Genomic DNA, 24,079 nt, shown 5'->3' on the forward strand with positions numbered 1-24,079 from the left:
TTGGGTCCATCTACACAGACACAGAAGAAGGCCGCATGAAGAGTAGAGTTATGTTGCTACAAGCCAAGGAATGCTAAGAGCCTCTGGGAGCTAGAAGAGGCAAAGAAAGATTCTCCTCTAGGGCCTTCAGAGGCAGTATGGCCTGCCAACACCTTGGTTTCAGACTTCTGGCCTCCAGAACTGTGAGAGAATGAATTTCTATTGTTTTAAGCCACGAAGTTTACAGTAATTCATTATGGCGGCTCTAGGAAACAAATATAACCATGTTATACAGATTGGGATCTAGAAAGATCAAAATGATTTTGAAAAAGAACAACAAAGTTGGAGGACTTAAACTATCTAGCTAGAAGACTATATAGCCACAGTAATCAAGGCAGTGGTGCTGGTATAAAACTAGACTAAGTTAATGGAACATTATAGAGTCCAGAAATAGACCCACATATATATGGTCAATTGATGTGCCAGTGCAGTTCAGTGGGGGAAGGGATAATCTTTTCAACAAATAGTGCTAGAACAGTTAGATAATGATATGTAAAAACGTGAACCTTGACCCTTACCTGTATAGGAAAATCAACTCAAAACAGATCATAGATCTAAATTTAAGACTAAAAGCTATAAAACTTATGGAAGAGGACACAGGAGAACGTTTTTGTAATCTTGGTTTGGCAAAGATTTCTTAGCCATGTCACTGAAAGCATGAACTGTAAAAGAAACAAATGATAAATTGGAGCTTATCAAAATTACGAATTTTTGTTAATGAAAAACTAACACTAACAAAATGAAAAAGCAAGGTACAGACTGAGAAAACATTTGCAAATTATGTGTCTGACAAAGGACTCATTTATAGAAATAAATGAGCTTTTGTAACTCGATCAGAAAACTAGTAACCCATTTTAAAAAGCAGGCAAAAGATTTGAACATAGTCCACCAAAGAGGTTATACAGGTGTCTGATAAATACATAAAAAGATGTTCAACATCACTAATCACTAGGAAAATGTAAATTACGACCACAGTGAGATGCCACTACATACCTCTAGAATGGCTAAAATTAAAAAGATTTCCACACCAAATTCTGTCAAGGTTGTATGATAATTGAAATACACTGGTGGTGGTACTAAACAAATTATAGTATATTTATAAAGCAGAAAACTACTTAGCAATGCTAAGGAATGAATTATTGATACACAAAACATTTTGCGTATGTAACATTTTGTGTATATTTTGTTATTCATACAAAATAATTTGGCTGAGTGAGATAAGCCAGACTACCCCCCTCAAAAAAAAGGGTACTTACTTTGTGATTCCATTTATAGAACCTTCTAGGAAATGCAAACTATGGAAACAGAAAGCAGGCTGGGCGCGGTGGCTCACGCCTATAATCCCAGCACTTAGGGAGGCCAAGGCGAGTGGATCACGAGGTCAGGAGATTGAGACCACCCTGGCCAACATGGTGAAACTCCATCTCGACTAAAAATACAAAAAATTAGCGGGGCGTGGTGGCAGGCACCTGTAGTCCCAGCTACTCGGGAGGCTGAGGCAGGAGAATGGTGTGAACCTGGGAGGTGGAGCTTGCAGGGAGCCGAGACTGCGCCACTGCACTCCAGCCTGGGCAACAGAGCGAGACTCCGTTTCAGAAACAAAAGAAACAGAAAGCAGAGAATGGTTGCTTGAGGGGGGAGGACTAGGCATTACAAAGGAGCATGAGGAATCTTTGGAAGCTAATGCATATCCATCAGGATATGCATTAACTTGATTGTACTGATGGTTTCAAATGTGTATACATACATCAAAATTTATCAAATTGTACAGTTTATGTATGTTCAATTTATTATATGTCAGTTATACCTTAATAAAGCTTTAAAAAGGGGGGGGTGAAAATTTGGATAAACTTTACTTCTTTGCCTTTTCAAAGCAAAAATGGTCAATAAGCACATGAAAATATGTTCACTGTTATTAGTCATCAGGAAAGTCATCAGTGATATATTACTTTATAACCACTAGAATGACAAAAAATAAAAAGACCAGGACTACCAAGTGTTGGTGAAGTTGTAGAGCAACTGGAACTCTTGTTTGTTGCCAGTAGAAATATAAAATGTACAGCCACTTTGGGCAACAGCTCATAATTTCTTACAAAGTTCTTACAAAGTATATGTTCTTACAAACATATACTTATGTATAACCGGCAATTCTCCTAAGTATTTACCTAAGATAAATTAAAACACATGTTTACGGAAACATGTATACTTAAACATTCATAGCAGCTTTTATAACTAAGAACAGAAAACAACTTAAAATCCCATCAGTAGATAAATGTAAAACAAATTTTTGTGTGTTTCTATAATGGAAAACTACTCAGTAATAAAAAAGAATGTACTACTGATATGCACAATATCATGAATGAGTTTCAAAAACATGTTGAGTGAAAGCCAGAAACAAGTAGTATGTATATGCTTCCTTTTATGTGAAATACAAGAAAACCCAAACTAATCTCACTTTGACAACAAACAAATCAGTGATTGCCTGAGCCTAGAGATGGAGACGGGGATTTATTATAAAGGGGCATGAATGAATTTTGGGGACCGATAGAAATGTTCTCTCTCTTAATTGTGGTTACATGGGTATATATATTTGTCAAAACATTGACCTTATATACTTGAAATGTGTGTAGTTTATTTTATGTGAGTTATATTTCAACCAATTTGATTTTTTTTTTTTTTTCTTTGAGACAGCCCCACCCTGTCACCTGGGCTGAGGTGCAGTGGCATGATATCTGCTCACTGCAGCCTCTGCCTCCTCTCGGGTTCAAGTGATTCTTGTGCCTCAGCCTCCCGAGTAGCTAGGACTACAGGCATGTACCACCACGCCCAGCTAAATTTTGTATTTTTAGTAGAGACAGGGTTTCATCATGTTGGTCAGGCTGATCTCAAACTCCTGACCTCAAATGTTCCACCCGCCATGGCCTCCCAAAGTGCTGGGATTACAGGTGTGAGACACCACACCAGGCTGAATATGATTTTTTAAAAATCCATACCACCACCCTTGTTTGGCCACTCATTATTTCTCATTTGGATGAAAGCAGTACTCTTCTAAGTGATATTCCCACTATTGCCTTACTTCTTCAAACCCATACGCTAAGAAATGACTTGTAAGACAGAAACCTGACCTTGTTACTTCCTTGCATACACCCTTAAATTGCTTACCATTACTTAGTTTCTTAAAATAACATTTAATGCTTTTTTCCATCTGGTCCTTGCCTCTGTCTTTCCAGCTCATCTTCTATTACTTTTGCCTCTCACTTTGCTTATGGCTGTCAGTTCCCAAGACAGACTATGTTAATTTCATGTCTTGTGCCTATACTCATTCTCTGTCCTCTGCCTTTTGTCTAATAAACAATTGTTTATCCTTTAAAACTCAGCTTAGGGCTCTTCTCCTTCAGGAAGCCTTTTTCTTTAATAATAATTTTTAAAAAATCATTCTTTTCCATACCCTTTCTCCCTCAGAGATGGATTAAGTAATTTCAGCTTGTGTGTGTGTGGGGGGGGTTTTTGGCTCATAAACATTTATTGGTATATTTACTTTTTTTTTCTTTTTGAGACAAGGTCTCGTTCTGTCACCCAAGCTAGAGTACAGTGACATGATCACGGTTTACTGCAGCCTTGGCCTCCCAGGCTCAAGCGATTCTCCCACCTCATCCTCCCAAGTAGCTGGGACCACAGGCATGGCCACCATGCCCAGCTAATTTTTTATGTTTTGTAGAGACAGGGTCTTGCCATATTGCCAAGGCTGGTCTTGAACTCCTGGGTTCAAGTGGTTTCCTCTCTTGGCCTCCCAAAGTGTTGGGAGTACAGACGTGAGCCCCCATGCCTAGCTGGTATATTTACTATTTTGACTTATTATGCTTTCAGTTCTCTCTCCCCTACTGTTGAGCACAATGATTAGTTTTATTTATATTTTGGATCCATAAGGGCTATTTCATAATAGGTACTCAATAAGTATTTGTAGAAAGATTGAATAGAAATGTTAACAGGGTAAAAGTATACATTGTTTTGCTTTTCCAGCACACTTAGAATGTAGAAAATTACTATTTTGTTTTAAACAAAACTCTTTGGCTAGGAAAAAAACTCAGAAGATTTATCTCAACATTTAACACCACTTTTATGTGGGTGGTGAGATTAATTTCTTTAATATTTTTGGCATTTTTGCATTTTTCAAGAAAACATTTAATATACTATTGTTTCATGAGACATAACTTGAAAAATTGTGTAACTTTTACCTACTCAAATTAATTTTTTTTTATTTCTTTAGGTCCACAAGGCGATTACAATTTCCAGTCCCCTAACCACAGACCTGACTGCAGAGCTGTCTGGTGGGCCAAAGAACATATCAGTGCATCCTGAAATATCAGAGGGTCTTGCTACTATGCCCAGCACTCAGCAAGTGAAAAGTTCTGAGAAAACCCAGATTGCTGTCCCCCAGCCAGTGGCTCCCTCCTACAGTTATGCTACCCCTACCCCCCAGGCCTCTTTCCAGAGCACCTCAGCACCATACCCAGGTAAGGACCTTTGCTCTTGGAGATAGAAGGGGAAAGTAGAACATTTGATCAAAGTATTCCCTTTTAGAGGAAAGAAGGGAGGCATAACTAGAATACTGTGTGTTAGAGAAAAAACAATTCTGTCAGTACCCCTGCAGTTATGGACTGGGGGCTCTAGAGCCTTTCCTCAGCTTATGGAAGTTTACGAGGCTAATTTTCACAGATCCAGATTCCACTCTGACTTAAAGGCACACGATTCAGTTAACTATAATGTTCAAGTGATCAATCAGAGCCTGCTGGGAAGAAAGATTTGCATCAGTGTACTTGCTTACCTTCTGAAAGTCTGGTTGTAGGTCTCTCATTTTACGGCATCTTTATTTTTTTTTTTATTTATTTTTAAAACTTAACTTTTGTGGGTATATAGTAGTTGTATACATATATGGGATACATGAGATGTTTTAATGCAGACATGCAATGTGTAATAATCACATCATGTAAAATGAAGTATCCATTCCTTCAAGCCTTTATCCTTTGTGTTATAAACAATCCAGTTATATTCTTTTAGTTATTTTAAAATGTGCAATTAAAATATTATTGACTATAGTCACCCTGTTGTGCGATCAAATACTAGGTCTTATTTGTTCTTTCTAGCTTTTGTTTTGTACTCATTAACCACCACCCCCTTACCCCCACACTACCCTTCCCAGCCTCTGTAACCATCCATCTATCTAACCATTACTTTCTATCTCCATGAGTTAAGTTGTTTTGATTTTTAGATTCCACAAATAAGTGAGAACAAGCAGTGTTTGTCTGTGCCTGGCTTATTCGCTTAACATAATGACCTCTAGTTCCATCCATGTTGTTGTAAATGACAAGATTTCATTCTTTTTTATGGCTGAGTAGTACTCCATTGTATATAAGCACCACATTTTCTTTATTCATTCATCTGTTGATGGGCACTTAGGTTGCTTCCAAAGTTTGGCTGTTGTGAACAGTGCTGCAAACATGGGAGTGCAGACACCTCTTCAATACACTGATTTCCTTTCTTTTGGGTATAGACCCAGCAGTGGGATTACTGAATCATATCATATGATAGCTCTATTTTTATTTTTTTGAGGAACCTCCAAACTGTTCTCCGTAGTGGTTGTACTAATTTACATTCCCACCAATAGTGTACGAGGGTTCCCTTTTCTCCACATCCTCACCAGCATTTGTTATTGCCTGTTTTTTGTATATAAGCCATTTTAACTGGGGTAAGATGATATCTCATTGTAGTTTTTATTTGCATTTCTCTGATGATCAGTGATGTTGAGAACCTTTTCATATGCCTGTTTGCCATTTGTATGTCTTCTTTTGAGAAATCTCTATTCAAATCTTTTGCCCATTTTTAAATTGGATTATTAAATTTTTTTCCTGTGGAATTGTTTGAGCTCCTTCTATATTCTGGTTATTAATCCCTTGTCAAATGGGGAGTTTGCAGATATTTTCTCCCATTCTGTGGGTTGTCTCTTCACTTTGTTGATTGTTTCCTTTGCAGTGCAGAAGCTTTTTAACTTGATATGATCCCGTTTGTCCATTTTCGCTTTGGTTGCGTGTCCTTGTGGGGTATTACTCAAGAAATTTTTTTTGCTCAGACCAGTGTCCTGGAGAAGCATCTTTGTTTTTAAAGCCATTAATAAGAAGTAGATTTATACATAGTATATAAATAAATCTGTGCTTCACAGGTGCTGTTCTAAGGTATTAGGAAGAATTGGTTAATCAAGAAGTTGGTCTATATCTCCTGAAAAAGTCAAGAGGGTAAAATTAAAGTCAGTGAAAATGAATTTTTGCCAGTTTTTAATTTTCCAGTGTGTCCTTTGATAGTCATAGAACATGAAATTTTGGGGGTTCAATCCTGAGGCACCAAAGTAATTTTTGTATCCAGTCGAGATGCCTGTAATTTTTGGTGTAATTGTGAAGGGTTTGGGTTGGACTGTATTGAATAGCCATTTTTTTGGTTCATTATACTTTCTCTGAGTATCATGTTTCTTTCTTTTCTTTTTTTTGAAAGTCACTTCAGAGAGTTCTTATTCCATCTCCTGGGGCATCCAAATGCTGAAGCTTCCATTAAGGATGGTTTCATTTCTCCCCAAGTGCAATGTTCCCATGCAGAGGCAGATAAATCTCAAGTTTCATTTGTCTAGGAAGCCCTTCTCGCCTCCCAGGCTTGAAATATGAGTGGACTAGCCTATTGTTTGCTTTAAGCTCTCCTAGTTTCGAAGTCTCATAGCAAATGAACATTTATGGTCAGAGAAATAAGATTTATATAATCAGTGGCTTTCAATGGTCTGCAAAGATTTTTGGTTGAGGGGAGGGAGTGATGCTACTGAAATCTGGTGGGTATTGGTCAGTGATACTGTTAAACACCTTACAGTGCTCAGGACGTTTCCCTCCACGATAAAGAATTACCTGGTCCAAAATATCAGGAGTGCTGAGCTTGAGAAACTGACATATGTCAAATAGCTGGTGAATAGTATAAAGACAGTATATAGCTCTTTGCTGACTTGAGTGTTCCAGAAATGCTAGCATACTTCAAGATTAGATCAGTTTGAACTGAAATGGTCTGTGAAGATTTCTTGGAGAGGAGACAGGCTTTCAGCAAGAAACAAAATGCTGTATTTAGAATAAAGCAAGGCAGACACCCCAACTGAAAGAAATAACTTTAGCAAAGTCCCTGAGAGTAGACCATGGCTTTGTGGAACACAAGAGAGAAAATCAATATAACTAGAGGCAAAATAGATAGGAAGGATAAGACAGTGAGATCAGATGATGGTTCTTTAATGGCAGGTTGGAAGTTTGGCCTTAAATATGATATAGGAGGAGGAGTCTTAAATAGAAGAGTAACATGGTGGGTGAGTATTTTGGAAAGACTAATGGTGTTGGTTGTTTTAGGAAGACAGAATAGATTGGAGTGGAGAGAGCTAGCAGAGGGAAGATAAAATAAGATTCTTGGAATAAGCAAGCCGGGCGTGGTGGTGCATGCCTGTAGTCCCAGCTACTTGGGAGGCTGAGGTGGGAAGATCACTTGAGTCCAGGAATTTGAGGCTGCAGTGAGCTACGATTACACCACTGAACTCTATCCTGAGCAACAGAGTGAGACCCTGACTCAAAAAGAAAAAAAAAATTCTTGGAATAATCTAGTGTGAACAATGAATCTTGTAGCAATTGGAATGGAAAGAAAGTAAGGCAGATTTGTGACCATTTGCCTTCCCTTCTAGAAACTTTATATATGTATCTTATTAGAAAGTTATTTGTTAGCATAAAGGTGATACTTGAAACAGAATTTGACTCTGTGGAATGTAGTACCTAAGGAGGGCTTAGGGACAGACTGTAGTAAAAATACAATGGAGGAAAAGAGAGAAAGGAGAAAAAATAGAATAATATGGTATTATGATAACCAAGAGTTTTAAGATGGAGGCAGTTAGCAGTAGTAGAAGCCACTGAGATGTGAGATGAAGAATGAGGGTATTATGGTACAGCTATTAGATTTACTAAGAAGTAGTTTTGAAAGATCCTTTTCAATGGAAAAGGGGGGACAGAATCAAATTTCAAGCAATTAGGGAGTAGAAGAAAGGTTAGTAATTGATGGCAGTAGCTGAAAATTGTTCGTGAAATGAGTTTGATCACAAAAGAAGAAGAGAAATAAGACAGTCTGGATCTATTTCTTATCTCTGGTATATTTACTTTGTTTCCAGTTATAAAGGAACTGGTGGTATCTGCTGGAGAGAGTGTCCAGATAACCCTGCCTAAGAATGAAGTTCAATTAAATGCATATGTTCTCCAAGAACCACTTAAAGGTAAACATCCCCTTACATTTGGATAACTGTTTTTGTTTTTAAAAGAGATAGAGTCTGGCTGTGTTGTCCAGGCTGGTCTCAAACTCCTGAGCTCAGGAGATCCTCCCACCTTAGCCTTCCTAATAGCTGGAACTACAGGCATACACTGCCGCTCCTGGCCCTTATCTTTTTCCCTCCTCTGACTTCCTGTCAGGAAAATATATATATATTTTTAAGTTACAAATTTATATTAGCAGTCATCTTGAATAACTTCTTTCCAAGTTCTACATCTGCTATTTACTGGTTGTTTGGCCACAATAAATGGATTAATCTGAGTCTCAGTTTCTTTCTCTTAAAATGGATATAATACAACCTAATAAATATGTTCTGTATTAATTAGCATCAGCCTATGCTAGGCACTAAACTGGCAACTTATCTACTATCTCATTTTGCCTTTAAAGTAATCTTATGAGGTAGGAATTATTACCCCCATTTTACTGAGAAAGAAATGGAAATTAAGAGAAGTCATTTACTTAGATTCACACAGATAATGACTGACTCAGCTGGGATTTGAACCCAAGCTTGACATCAAAGCCTATGATCTCAGACCCTACATTATCTAGTACCTCTCATATTCCATAAATATTTGTGAATACCCGAGTGATATCCTGTCCTCACAGGACTGTTGTAAGGACCATTGTTCCCCATAGTGAGACCCTGTCCCTGGGGAAAAAAAAAAGATAAGCCTAATATGATATACAAAATTCAGGTATATAAAATATCTAAATTAGGGGTGATTACTTCATTATTTAAGAAAACTTTTGTAATATGAACGTTCCTTTCACCTTTGAAGTATATGTTAATATACCAAAGTTTGACTTACAAACATATATGGGTTCTCTCAAGACTATTTATGACATGAGTGGTACATACTTTGATGGAAATTGAGTGAGTTGGGTTTGTGTTATTCTCATTGAAAGGTTAGTCAGGTAGAATGTCCTTCTCTATTTAGGATGGGGGGTACACATATCTTCAATACAGTATTCTTCATTTATAGGCCTAATACCAAATAGTATATTAATGCAAAAACTTCTTTTCCAGAAGCAAAATGCCGTGTCTGTTCTACATTTCTGCTCTCAAATTGAGGTTTCCTTATCAATTCATTTCACATTCCTCTAGAGAAGCCTTTTCCTTTCTTCCTCTGGTGACAAGTTAAGGTGAATGGGTTTGGTGGCCTTTGAAGTTGGAGGTGAGGGACTGCCTTGAGCTGTTGATTACTTCCATTCTTTTGTGAAAGACATGCTTGCCTCTACTGTATTTTCTTTCCTAACCCATATTTGCATGTACATTTCTGTGGGTTACTATCATCTTGTGGATCGGTGTTTCAAAACACATTAGTTTAGAAATAGATTCTTTGGCCAGGCACGGTGGCTCATACTTGTAATCCCAGCACTTTGGGAGGCTGAGGTAGGTGGATCACCTGAGGTCAGGAGTTCAAGACCAGCCTGGCCAACATGGCGAAACCCCATCTCTACCAAAAATACAAAAAAATTAGCTGGGTGTGGTGGCGGGCGCCTATAATCCCAGCTACTTGAGAGGCTGAGGCAGGAGAATCACTTGAAACCAGGAGGCGGAGGTTGCAGTGAGCCAAGATTGTGCCATTGCACTCCAGCCTAGGTGACAGAGCAAGACTCTGTCTCAAAAAAAAAAAAAAAAAAAAAAGGGCTGGGAGCAGTGGCTCATGCCTGTTATCCCAGCACTTTGGGAGGCCAAGGTGGGCAGATCACCTGAGGTCAGGAGTTCAAGACCAGCCTGGTCAACATGGTGAAACCCCATCTCTACTCTATAAAAATACTAAAAATTAGCCAGGCGTGGTGGCGGGCACCTGTAATCCCAGCTACTGGGAAGGCTGAGGCACGAGAATCGCTTGAACCCTGGAGGCGGAGGTTGCAGTGAGCCGAGATCACGCCACTGCACTCCAGCCTGGGTGACAGAGAGAGACTCCATCTCAAAAAAAAAAAAAAAAAAAAAAAAGGAAATAGATTATTTTCTCCTGTCCTCTCCCCAGGTTCTCCCACCTTTACTGGATATATGAGATGGATGGTTTCAAACTTTCAAAGGTTGGGGGTGATGAGGCAGGACCAATTCTGCATGCTCTTTATCCCTCTCCTGCTCTATGGCAGCCCATTAGGATCCCTCCAGGTCCAGTTTCAAAACCACTGTCCAACTGGGCATGGTGGCTCAGGCCTGTAATCCCAGCACTTTGGGAGGCTGAGGCAGGCAGATCACTTGAGGTCAGGAGTTTGAGAACAGCTTGGCGAACATGGTGAAACTCTGTTTATGCTAAAAATACAAAAATTAGCCAGATGTGGTGCGTGCCTGTAATCCTAGCCATTTGGGAGGCTGAGGCAGGAGGATCACTTGAACCCGGGAAGCAGAGGTTGCAGTGAGCTGAGATCAAGCCAGTGCACTCCAGCCTGGGCAACAGCAAGACTCCATCTCAGTCAATCAGTCAGTCAGTCAACAAAACAAACGAATGACTGTTCTCAGTCACTGCAACCAGCACTCTTTCTAACAGAGTTACACTCAGTTGTTCCTACCTTATATATTTCTGCCTGCAAGGCATAATTCATCCCCTGAGCTTTTCTGTCCTAGGAATATTGTCCTGTTTTGAAATTTATGTTGCTAGCCTTAGCTATTATAAAATTATCTGTTACCAAACTGTTTTCTATGTGGAAAAGAATTTCCAGCTACAGTTGGAAGAAATGTCTCTGAGTCCAAGTCCTGCTTGTGCTGCTGCTTTCCTTCTCCTCTCGTAACCTAACTACTACATACTATATACATTTGTGAGAGCTGTTGGCACTGACAACTGGCCAAAAAAATTCTTGTTTTGGAGGAGGAAGGAAGGAAGGAAGATCTTGTCTCCCAGGTTTATAAAATAAAATTGGTCTTCAGATGAAGGATATATTGGAATTAGGTTCTGTGTATTGATTTTAACACTTGAACTCATGAAATAAGAAAAAGATGACCTCTCTCTGCTAAGGTTTTTTTCTTTCCCCCTTTTTCTTTTTTACTTTTGGTTAGTAATTTAAACTAAACCTTCCAACCAAAGCCCTCCCTTCCCTAGCCAGAAATGTGTTTTGATCCAAAAAATGTAAGACAACTTTTTCTGGGGAAGGATGCCATTTAGATAGAATTCTACCCTTGCCCTACCTAGTGATATAGTCTGACCTGCAAATGGGGACCATTTAATGCTTCATTTGATTTTAATTAATTTCATTGGGCCTGTTTTAAATGGGCCATCCCCTACCATCTTCTGCAGTGTGTTATTTAGCTCAGCAGGAATGAAGTAGCTCTTTTAACTCGCCAGGGTGTGATGACCTCAGTGAGATGAGCATTGTTAGCACTCTGTAAAAAGCTATTTTTGAACCACGTTATTTAGAAGTCATTGCTGTTCTTTGTTGCAAAAGAAGTTTTGCAAGAAAATGGCCTTTGTTCCCAGTGAGTTCATCTATAATGGTTGGTAGGACATGTATTTTCAGTGGTAGGCCAGACCATGAGCAACCTGCTATTTTTCAGGGAGGATTGGCCCTGAGAGGGTGGGTAATAGGGCAGTATTAAGCATTGTTGGGAGAGAGTTGGAAGAAGCCCTAACTGTAGCTGAGTCAGCAGAATTCGCTCTTTGAGCAGATGGTTTGGTTTCCCTACAGGCTTTGGGGTGAAATCTTAAAAACTAAAGCCTCGTCAAGATCAGAAGAGATTTGTTATTGGCAGGCTCTGTGGCTGTCCTCTTTGTGTGTAGGTGTGTGTTTTCATGATTTTTGTAACTGCCCTTCTATAGGAGAAACCTACACCTACGACTGGCAGCTGATTACTCATCCTAGAGACTACAGTGGAGAAATGGAAGGGAAACATTCCCAGATCCTCAAACTATCGAAGGTGAATTTGCCTCCTTTCACTTGCAGGGCTAAGGTAGAGGAGTTGACTATTTTCTAAAATGAATATCATATGATTTTCTGTCTACACTTAAGTTGTAAACAGTCTTTTAGAAATGAATCCTCTAAAAATCTGACTGGCTGACATCCAGTATTTGTTAGTGTATGATTCTCAAAGTTTCATTTATGGTAAGAAGACTGTACCAGCATGGTAGTGGTGGCTGAAAATATACACTAAACAGCTTTTAAGGCTAACTTGAGGATTTTAGAATTTGGGATGAGCTAGGTTATTTGTGGCCACATGACTGCATACATTGACTCAGCCTTTGTGGGATTCAGTATAGGTTTGGGGTTTTTTTTGTTTGTTTTTTTTTGTTTGTTTGTTTGTTTTGAGACAGGGTCTTGCTCTGTCACCTAGGCTGAAGTGCAGTGTGATCACAGCTCACTGCAGTCTTGACTTCCCAGGCTCAAGCAATCCTCCCACCTCAGCCTCCTGAGTAGCTGGGACTTCAGGGTCATGCCGTTATACTCGGCTAATTTTTGTATTTTTTGTAGAGACAGAGTCTCGTCATACTGCCCAGGCTGGTCTCGAACTCCTGGTCTCAAGCAGTCCTCCCATCTCAGCCTTCCAAAATGCTGGGATTACAGGCGTGAGCCACCATGCCCAGCCTAAGTACAGTTATTGACAGCTCTAAAATGTTTGTATTTGGCTGGGCGCAGTGGCTCACACCTGTAATCCAAGCACTTTGAGAGGCTGAGGTGGAGTGGGAGGACTGCTTGAGACCATGAGTTTGAGACAAGACTGGGAAACATGGTGAGACCTTGTCTCTACAAAAAATAAAAAATTAGCTGGGTGTGGTGGTTCATACCTGTAGTCCCAGTTGGTCAGGAGGTAGAGGTGGGAGGATCACTAAAACCCAAGAGTTTAAGGCTGCAGTGAGCTATGATCATACCACTGCCTTAAAGCCCAGGTGACCAAGTGAGATCCTTTCTCTAAGAAAAAAGTTTGTATTCTTTGACCCAGCAGACTCATTTAGTCTTTCATTCTACATCTATTCATTGTACACTGGTTATGTGGCAGGTATTGGGGATTTACCAGTGAATTAGTCATAATTTTAATGTTCAAGAACAATAGAGTCTAGTAGGTGATACTGATAGGAAGCAGGTAATTTTAACAGGTGGCACACTAGGTCAGTGCAGAGGATCATTGAAGCCCTGGAAAGGTAGAGTGGATTTCTTACAGTGACTGACTTACTAAGTAAAGGGTGAAGGGATAATACCTCAAGCAGAAGAAGCAACATGTCCACTGGGCCAAAAATGAGAGAGAAAATGTGGAGAAAAGGGAATTTATATGTGGTTCTAAGTTGGAAAGATGCAGGGATCAGATGGAGCAAAAGCTTTATATGCCGGATTAAGGACTTTGAATCTTATCCAAAAGGAATATAGAGCCCTTGAAAGGCTTTAAGCAAGAGAAACACATGTTTAGATCTTCAGATTAGAAAAATCACCTGACTGCAGATTGGAGGAGATAAGACTCAAACTATAGAGGTCAGTGAGGAATCTGTTGAAAAATTTAAGTGTAAAATGATAGTAGCCTGAGTAAAAGAACTAAATAAGTAAAATTGAAAACCACCAGCCTGGACAACATGATGAAACTCTAGCTCCACAAAAAATGTAAAAATTAGTTGGGTGTGGTGGCATGTGCCTGTGGTCCCAGCTACTCGGGAGGCTGAGGTAGGAGGATCATTTGAACCCAGGAGGTGGAGGTTGCAGTGAGCCATGACCATGCCACTGCACTCCAGCCTGGCAACAAAGTGAGACTATGTCTCAAAAAATAAAAATAAAAACCACTTATTGAATTCATACCATGTGTCATACCCAGTGCTGATTATTTTATACACTTATTTCTTTTAATCTTCATAACAATCCCAGGATATAGATATTACTATCTTTTTTACAAATGACAAAACTAAAAACTGGAGAAATGAAGTGATGTGGCCAAAGTTCACAAAGGTATTAAATGGTAGGTCTGAACTGGAGCTTTCCATCTCTAAAGGCCATACCTTTATTTATTTATTTATTTTTTATTATTTTTTTTTTCAAGACGGAGTCTTGCTCTGTCTCCCAGGCTGGAGTGCAGTGACTGGATCTCAACTCACTGCAAGCTCCACCTCCCGGGTTTACGCCATTCTCCTGCCTCAGCCTCCCGAGTAGCTGGGACTACAGGCGTCCGCCACCTTGCCCGGCTAGTTTTTTGTATTTTTTAGCAGAGACGGGGTTTCACCATGTTAGCCAGGATGGTCTTGATCTCCTGACCTCGTGATCCGCCTATCTCGGCCTCCCAAAGTGCTGGGATTACAGGCTTGAGCCACCGTGCCTGGCCAGGCCATACATTTAATAATTGTGCTTTGACAGGTGGTTAAGAACTAAGGTGATAGCAGTGTGGATGGAGACAAGTGAGTAGATTGGAAAAATAATATGGAGTTTGACTTGACAAAATTTGATGATTGATGAACTGGTTGGGGATGTTGGGGAAGAGAAGTCTAATAATTCTAGCTTTTTGGCTTAGATACCTGGGTGGATGTTCATTGAAATGAGGAGCACAGAAGGTGGAGCAAGTTTTAGGGAGAAGTTTGCAGATTATTAGTTCATTTTTGAACAGAGTGAGTTTGAGGTACCCGTGAGACATCTGAATTGAGTTGTCCAGTTAGTAGCTGGTGGAGAGGGACTGGAGGTCAGAAGACAAGTCTGGGCTGGAGAGATATATTTGCATATCAACCTCAAATAGATGATTTGTGAAGCCACAGCAACAGACAAAATCAACCAGGGAGAGTGTGCAGAGTGAAGAAATAAGCAGGCTGAGGTTGGAATCTTGGGAACACCCATCGTTTAAGGGATGGAGGGTAGAGGAAACTGAAAGAAATGAAGCGTGGGCACAGAAGTAAAAGCCAAGAGGAAGAGTATTATAAAGAGGAAGTAGCCAAAGGTGCTACTTGTGGCTCAATTAGTATTTACCCCCCCAAAAAAATACTTCAAAAGAAAAAGAAAAAAAATATGCCTGGAAGATGTTCATTACAACATTAGTCATAATAGTAAAAATTTGGAAACAACCCAAGTGTCCAACAGTTTGAAAGGCTTATGTGAAATTTGACACACTTATTCATGTACTGCTCTGTAGTCGTTAAAATAAATATTAAAAAGATTGTGGCCGGATGCGGTGGCTCAAGCCTATAATCTCAGCACTTTGAGAGGCCGAGGTGGATGGATCACCTGAGGTCAGGAGCTCAAGACCAGCCTGGCCAACGTGGCGAAACCCCGTCTCTACTAAAAATGTAAAAATTAGCTGGGAATGGTGGTGCATGCCTGTAGTCCCACCTACTCGGGAGGCTGAGGCATGAGAATCACTTGAACCCAGGAGGGAGCAGTTGCAGTGAGCCAAGATTGCATCATTGCTTTCCAGCCTGGATGTCAGGGTGAGACTCTGTCTCCAAAAAAAAAAAAAAAAAAAGACTATATTATAGTAGGGAAGGTGTTCATGCTAAATGAATGGAAGAAAGAACAATAGAAAGTTTGATACCTCAATTGTAGCTAGAACTTTGAGTATCACTAAAATATGAGCTCCTTGAAGATAGAGATCTTACCTTATTCATATCCAAACCACAAGCCTAGGACAATGACTGGTACATGATTTGGTTTCAGTAAATGTTTGTTAAACCAACGAGCCGTACACAACTATTATTTTAATATGTGGTCAAGGATTAGAAGGAAATGGAGAAATTTGATAAGTTGATGTGTTATGATAGTGATATACTGGGTACTTTTTTGTTTTTTTTTCTTTTATATTAAGTTTATAAATTAGTAAAAACCAGGAGGGAAAAATATTCAGATATTTGGGAACTATTTAGTATCTTTACAAAATGTTTTTCTTTGAAGTGATGATTATTTTAATTTCGTAACTCTGTGGAGTGGGATATTTGGGCCCTTAATGTTCTTCTGAAAAGAAAATGGGAGTACAGAGATATTTGAAATCCCTTCTGTTGTTCTAGAGTCAGCTAGTCATAAGATTCACATTAAAAGTTGTTTTTTTTTTTCTTTTTTTTCAGTTCATCGTTTATCTCTTCAGCTAGTTTACTTTTTCTTGCTGGAGTGCAGTGACATGATCTCGGCTCACTGCAACCTCCATCTCTCGGGCTCAAGCCATCCTTTCACCTCAGCCTACTAAGTAGCTGGGACTACAGGTGTGTGCCACCACACCTGGCTAATTTTTATATTTTTGGTAGAGATGGGGTTTTGGCATATTGCCCAGGCTGGTCTTGAACTCATGAACTCAAGTGATCCACCTGCCTCCTCCCAAATTGCTAGGATTACAGGCTAGTTGACTTTTTCCATTTTGGAAACAGGGGAAGGAAAGAGTGAAAGATTCAGCTTGGGAAAGTTCAGATATATCTTATTTTAAATGTAATTCCTGTTCTTTGTGATTGTCTAAGAGATCTTCTCTCACTTCTGCAGCTTACTCCAGGCCTGTATGAATTCAAAGTGATTGTAGAGGGTCAAAATGCCCATGGGGAAGGCTATGTGAACGTGACAGTCAAGCCAGGTATGTTTTCAGCCCTGACTGTGTCTCCCTTCCTCCCTCTGCAGGACTCCTGAGGAGACAGAGATTTGATTAGGAGGTTTTTGATTCCCATTTTTTTGGTAATATATTTATTCAGCAATTCCTAGTTCAGTGTGGTAAACAGTTATAATAGCAAAATACAGACTTTGTTCCAACAGTGCTGTAGTTGGAATGCTGAGCTGGACACATGGCCCACAGTGCAGTATGGCCTAAGCAATAACTTACTTACCGAGAACTACTTCTTCAAGTGGGCCATGCTGAGAGAGGACCGTGTGTTGTAATTAACAGACACAGGGAAGCCAAGAGCCTAGGAGAAGCTTGCAGAAGGAGAACCAGCCAAGTGACCAGCTCTTTCTGATCTCTTTCCAAAGATGTGGGTCTTTGTACACAGAGTTCCTCATTTAAACACTACCAGTCTCTTTCACCTTGGTAACAAAATCCTGTCATTCTTTTAAAATGAACCACTGTAGGTAGATCACAGTGCAGTAGGAAGGAATCTTATTTTCCATTTTCAGAGAAATTTAAGAGAAGTTGGACAGTTGTATTAGTGCATTTTCATGGTGCTGATAAAGACATACCCGAGACAGACTGGGCAATTTACAAAAGAAAGAGGTTTAATGGACTTACAGTTCCACGTGGCTGGCAAGGCCTCACAATCATGGCAGAAGGCAAGGAGGAGCAAGTCATGTCTTATGTAGATGACGGCAGGCAAAAAGAGAGCTTGTGCAGGGAAACTCCCTTTTTTTTTTTTTTTTGAGATGGAATCTTGCTCTGTAGCCCGGACTGGAGTGCAGTGGCCGGATCTCAGCTCTCTGCAAGCTCCGCCTCCCGGGTTTACGCCATTCTCCTGCCTCAGCCTCCGGAGTAGCTGGGACTACAGGCGCCCGTCACCTCGCCCGGCTAGTTTTTTGTATTTTTAGTAGAGACGGGATTTCACCATGTTAGCCAGGATGGTCTGGATCTCCTGACCTCGTGATCCGCCCGTCTCGGCCTCCCAAAGTGCTGGGATTACAGGCTTGAGCCACCGCGCCCGGCCGAAACTCCCATTTTTAAAACCATCAAATCTCATGAGACTCATTCACTATCACAAGAACAGCACAGGAAAGACCCGCCCCCATAATTCAATCACCGGTTCCTCCCATGACGTGGGAATTGTGGGAGTTACAATTCAAGATGAGATTTAGGTGGAGACACAGCCAGACCGTATCAACAGTATATTTGGTAAATATACAGCATAAATTCTCAGTGCTCTTTTCTTTGTTGGTAATAGATTTTCTTTTCATTCCTGGAACTTTGTAGCCAAGATAATCCTTTCACCTTCTTAAAAATGTGATCAGCATCAAGACCATTTGATCATTTTGCAAAGAAAAGGCCATGGGATTTGTAGCACACGGCCATTTGGGCGGACCAGAGTGGTTTGTGACCTTCCCATCACTTAACCCATAGCTAGTTCACATACAGGGAACTCTAGGATGGTTGAGAAACCACCCATCAGCTTTTCAGCAGTCTGTGCCAAGGGACGGTTTGATTGCCAAGGCCTTTATTGCCCAAAGCTTATTTGTTGTCTGCCTGTAGTCAAGCTTGGCTGAAAGGAGTCACTTGCTGCTATAGTACTTTTCATCAACTAGACAGCACGTGAGCATTGAAAGAATACATAGGGCATGGTCTTAGGAATGATCAAATTTGGAAGAGGCTTTTATACTCCCAAGTGTCTTATGTTAGAATGGCAATCTGGTCTTGTGACTCTCCTGTGTGGTGATGATTCAGTCATTAATTATGTAATGCAGGGGTCCCCGACCCCCAGGCCATGGACCACTACCAGTCCCTGGCCTGTTAGGAACTGGGCTGCACAGTAGGAGATAAATGGCAGGTGAGTGAGTGCTGCTGCCAGAGCTCTGCCTCCGTCAGATCAGTGATGGCATTAGATTCTCACAGGAGGATGAACCCTATTGTGAACCGCACATGCAAGGGATCTAGGTTGTACATTCCTTTTGAGGATCTAATCTCTGATGGTCTGAGGTGGAAGTTTCATCCCCAAACCATGCACTGCACTCCAACCCCCAACCCCCACCCCCATTCATGGAAAAATTGTCTTCTACAAAACTGGTCCCTGGTGCCAAAAAAGTTAGGGACCAGTAATGTATGGGATGGAAATTGATTTATAATCCTCTCAGATACATCCTGCTCCTCCTGTAATTTCTGAAGCCCCTTTCCCAATTTCTTTTGGGTCACTTTCTTGCAGAGCCCCGTAAGAATCAGCCTCCCGTTGCTATCGTGTCACCTCAGTTCCAGGAGATCTCTTTGCCAACCACTTCTACAGTCATTGATGGCAGTCGTGAGTACTTGTCTAAGTGTGATGTTTTGGAAGAACATTCACCATGTACTCTGGTAGAAAACTCTAGTAGAAGATTTGGGGCCAGCTATGTCTGTGATCTGTTTAGGCCAGTCATGTTGACCGTGTTAGGGGAAGGCCAACCATCTGAAGCAACTGACTGAAAAGCAACACACCAGACAGGCCTTCTTTAAAATCCCCATGTAGCCTATTTGAAGTAATATTTCCACTTTGAAATGGTAAAGTAGTTAGCATGATTTTAGTTGAAACTCACTAGTTTTCATATTTGCTTAGTTGGAGTTGCCTTTTTCATTCATAGAACCAAAGTTCCTTCCAATCATAGCAAGACAAGTAACTGGGAGGCCTGACTGAGGAGCTTTTACCCAGCCATCACTTGCCTAGCAAGATTCTCATCAGCCTCCTCCTGGAGACACTCACAGAATGCACTCCACACCCTGGTCTGGCTCCTTAACATTTTACTCTTCAGAGTAGTGTCATCCAGTGAGTGACCTGAGAGGATTTTTGGGTGTTTGCCCTTAATTGTGGCTATCTGGTGCAAGAGGTTTCAGACCTATCTTCTCACCAGTATTTGCTTTTTCGTTTTGTTTTGTTTTGTTTTGATTTTTTGAGACCGGTTAAGGTCCTTTACCCTATCTTGGCACCACTGATGGTTTTTGGCAGAGGCAGTCACAGCTTTAGTAGAGGACCCTCTAACAAGGTTAAGCATTTGATGTTGATGGTGCTGGCAAGAAGAGGAGGCTAGGAGGATGATTGTAGGCCAAGAGGGAAGAGAGAGAACAGGAAGCAGCCCTTGTGATAGAGAGTGGTAGAAAGGGCTCACATTGTACTGTTTTATTTTACAGTTTTGAATAGGTGAACGTTAAATAATATGCAAATGTATACAGTGAAAAGAATCATACTATCCATGTCTCCTAACTGTCCAGTTTTCCTCCAGACAACCAATGGTATTATTATTTTATGTATCCTTTTAGAGATATTTTATACATATATAAGAAAATACATATATAGTCCTTCTGTCTTGTGTTTACACAAATGAAAGCACATTATATGTGCTGTTATGTGTGATGCTTGTTTTTGTATGTTGGAAAATTTTTCCTTTATTTTGAGACAGAGTTTCACTCCTCTTGTCCAGGCTGGAGTGCAATGGCATAATCTTGGCTCACCGCAACCTCTACCTCCCAGGTTCAAGCGATTCTCCTACCTCAGCCTCCTGAGTAGCTGGGATTACAGGTGCACACCACCACGCCTGGCTAATTTTGTATTTTTAGTAGAGATGGGGTTTCTTCATGTTGGTCAGGCTGGTCTCGAATTCCTGACCTCAGGTGATCCACCCACCTCGGCCTCCCAAAGTGCTGGGATTACAGGCGTGAGCCACCATACCTTGCCTGGAGAATTTTTCTAAATCAACACATAAGATAGTTATTCCTTTTTGTAAAAAATAGTTAAGTAGCATTCCATCGTATAGATGTATAATTTCAATGTATGAGTTCTTACTTGTTTTCAATCAATTTCTATTGATGACTATTTAGATTACTCTCATTCTTTTGCTATTACAAACAATGTTACCATGAATAATCCTGTAAACATGATGTTTAACACATGTACATTTGCAGGATAAATTCACAGAAGAATTGCAGGGGCAGAGGTAAATGTTGCCAAATTGCTCATTATAAAAGTTGTGTCAGTTTATGTTTATACCATGACTAATAAGAGGTCATCTTTCTCCATACCTTTACCAACATAATGTGTTATGAAATTTTGGTCTTTACCAACTTGATAGGTTAAAAAAAATGCTATCTCAAGTGTAAATTTAATTTGCATTTCTTTTAAACGAGGTTGGGTATTTTTGCATGTGTTTAAGAATTATTGATTTTCCTTTCTTCATGCAGTAGTATTTTAACCAAAGGTTGCCTGTGTTGGAGTCCTTGGAAAGCTACGCAGTGGAATATACATAGAGAGGCAGAATAACCCAGTATTCCTAGGGAAGAAACGTTCTGGAGAGATAGTCTGTAATTTCATGAAGTTTTGCTAGCTTCAAATCTCTGGGTAGTTGTCCTGGTTTGTGTAAACTGGATAAGTGCTAAGACCAAGCATTCTCATGTTGTAACTGATGTTTCTTTATGGTCAAGAAAGCACTGATGATGATAAAATCGTTCAGTACCATTGGGAAGAACTTAAGGGGCCTCTGAGAGAAGAGAAGATTTCTGAAGATACAGCCATATTAAAACTAAGTAAACTTGTTCCTGGGAACTACACTTTCAGGTAAATTAGGATTCAGCTTCAAGTTTACTATAGGCCCTTTTTTTTTTTTTTCATCTCATGGGTTTTACATTCTTATATGAGTAACTTTGACAAATATCAAATTCACTGTGAAATTGGTTGATAATACAGCTTTTGGTCCCACTGGTTCTCTGAGCCCTATGGTGATTGTGATTACAACAATGGTAACTTTCTAGGGCAAAGGTTCTTGTACAGTAGATCAGGATCGGCCACAGTTAATCTTTCTCAAGCCTTATCTGGCAGGTCTCCAAAAATTTTTTTTAGGGTTTCTGTTGTTAAATGAAAAGGCCCATCTTCCTTTGCCGTTTCTCAGGCAAAATCTGAAGGAACCTACTCTCATTTTTTTTTTCCCTTTGGAAAATGCTTCCTCAGCTTACGATACTTCATAATCTTTACATTTGACTAGTGGTTTTCATTCTCTGTTGGGATTTTTGGGGAATTTGATCGAAAGAAAGTACTTCTGGGGAGCTGGTATTGATATTCTAGAATGATTACTAAAGCTTTGAAGCTGATTCTAGAGTAATCCTCCTCATATTTGCATAATTCCTTGTATGTTAAAAAGCACTTGTATTAATATATGAGTATCATACAAACATGATCTATAGCTGATACTATCTTCCTCTGACAGCTAAGAAAAATGAGGCTTCTCTGAGGTCTCACAGCTGGAACTTAAATGCAGATTTTCTAACCCTGAAGTCAGAGTTCATTCTACTTCACTCCTTGACTTGATCCATGTATTTTGTTCATACTTCCTTTAATTCCCTTCTTAATCTGTTCAAGTTTTACCTATCCTTAAGAACCTCCTCAATTTCCAGGAGGTTCTCTGAGATCCCTCCAAACAGGAGAAAATATGGCTCTCCTCTTTCCCTGTTGCACCCAGGGCCTCTGTGTGACATTTACCATAATGTGACAGTTTATTCATATGTATCTGTCTTCCCATGAATCTGAGATTAACCAAATTTTTAGATGGTGCTAGGGACACAGAAATGAGTATCCTAGCACAATACCTACCATATAAATCAATATGCAACTTCTGACTTAGCAGGATTTCCATCGATTCAACACTTCAGGTGAATGAAAAGTAGCTGCCAGTACAAGAAGATTGGAGCCTTCTACTTTGCTTAAAATGGAAATTTGAGCTGGTTTTCACCTTAGATTTCTAACGTAGGAATTTTTCTATTTACAGAATTCAGCTTGGGCCAGGTTGATCCTTTTAAAAAATAGTAACAATGATAACTGATATTTTTTGAACATTTACTATTACTCTTAGCACTAAGAGTACGATGTCTGCCTAGGATGTCCATCCTTGTGATATGTACATGTGTAAATCCCCTTCACATTTACTATGTGCTAAATACTATTCTGAGCTCTTTGCTGAAAGTATTGCATTTAATTCTTATAACAGGTATTATGGTTATCCTCATTTTACAGATTAGGACATTTTGGCACAAAGAGGTTAAGTAACTTGCCCAAGGTCACAAAAACAATCTAACTCTAGAGTCTAAGCTTTTAACCACAAGGTTAACCTACAGGTTTTTTAGTGGATGGGGTATGAGAGTGATTTATTTTTTTCCCTAGCCCTCATTTAAAAAAAAAATCTATGAAATGGTATGATTGGATTTGATTAGCATTAAGGTTAGTAATTCACTCACCTTTTCATCTCTTACTTTTACATGGCAGTAGCCTTGTTTCCTTAGCCCTGTAGTCAGCTGCTGTTTGGTTTTAGGATCTTTGCAGGCAAGCCAGGAACTGTTTGAGGTGAAAGACAAAACGGGCAGCTGCCATTTTGCTGTCTGTCTATAAGGTGCTTTTGTCCTGACATAGGAGACAAATGGCATATGTTAAAAACAAAAAACAGGCCGGGCGCGGTGGCTCACGCCTGTAATCCCAGCACCTTGGGAGGCCGAGGCGGGCCGATCACGAAGTCAGGAGATTGAGACCAGCCTGGCTAACACGGTGAAACCCTGTCTCTACTAAAAATACAAAAAAATTGGCTGGGCATGGTGGCAGGTGCCTGTAGTCCCAGCTACTTGGGAGGTTGAGGCAGGAGAATGGCGTGAACCCGGGAGGTGGAGCTTGCAGTGAGCTGAGATTGCGCCCCTGCACTCCAGCCTGGGCGACAGAGCGAGACTCCATCTCAAAAAAAAAAAAACCAAAAAACAAAAACCAAAAACCCCCAAACCTGTGAAAACAACAGAGAAACTAGGAGAAGAGGCAAAACTTCTGTAAATGTTTCTTTTTCAGATATCTGCTGATTGGTGCATGTTTGTATGTCTGAGGTTTTTGTGCTTTTTTCCTAAAGGCTGTAATACCAAAAATCCCCTTCACATCATAGGTAAAAGGTGAGACTGCAGGATAAAACCTCACTGGTGTCTGGCCCTGTCTGTGGCTGGTGTTGAGATTTAAACAAACTGTATGTCTTTTCTATGCTTTTCCTTTTTCTGTCAGCAAAATGGAAAGATCCCAAACCTCCTTGCTTGCTTATGCTCACATTTTGAGGTGGCATGAGAAGCTTTAGGCTGTTCAGCTGGAAGGCATTATTTAGGTAA

At 40.1% G+C, this 24,079-nt stretch overlaps 1 protein-coding gene across 5 annotated transcripts in view; it reads left to right on the top strand.

The window, feature by feature from the left end:
* The window catches only part of KIAA0319L (KIAA0319 like), a 128,952-nt gene that overhangs the window by 81,201 nt on the left and 23,672 nt on the right, over positions 1 to 24,079 (top strand). For all 5 annotated transcript variants that reach the window (XM_073007504.1, XM_073007503.1, XM_007979453.3 and 2 more), the window contains 6 exons: positions 4,307 to 4,553; positions 8,267 to 8,368; positions 12,189 to 12,286; positions 16,792 to 16,879; positions 19,140 to 19,232; positions 21,380 to 21,512. In XM_073007504.1, the coding sequence (XP_072863605.1) occupies positions 4,307 to 4,553; positions 8,267 to 8,368; positions 12,189 to 12,286; positions 16,792 to 16,879; positions 19,140 to 19,232; positions 21,380 to 21,512 (761 nt within the window). The remainder of the gene's footprint in view (positions 1 to 4,306; positions 4,554 to 8,266; positions 8,369 to 12,188; positions 12,287 to 16,791; positions 16,880 to 19,139; positions 19,233 to 21,379; positions 21,513 to 24,079) is intronic.

Source organism: Chlorocebus sabaeus, chromosome 20 (genome assembly GCF_047675955.1).
Source record: "Chlorocebus sabaeus isolate Y175 chromosome 20, mChlSab1.0.hap1, whole genome shotgun sequence".
Classification (NCBI taxonomy): Eukaryota; Metazoa; Chordata; class Mammalia; order Primates; family Cercopithecidae; genus Chlorocebus; species Chlorocebus sabaeus.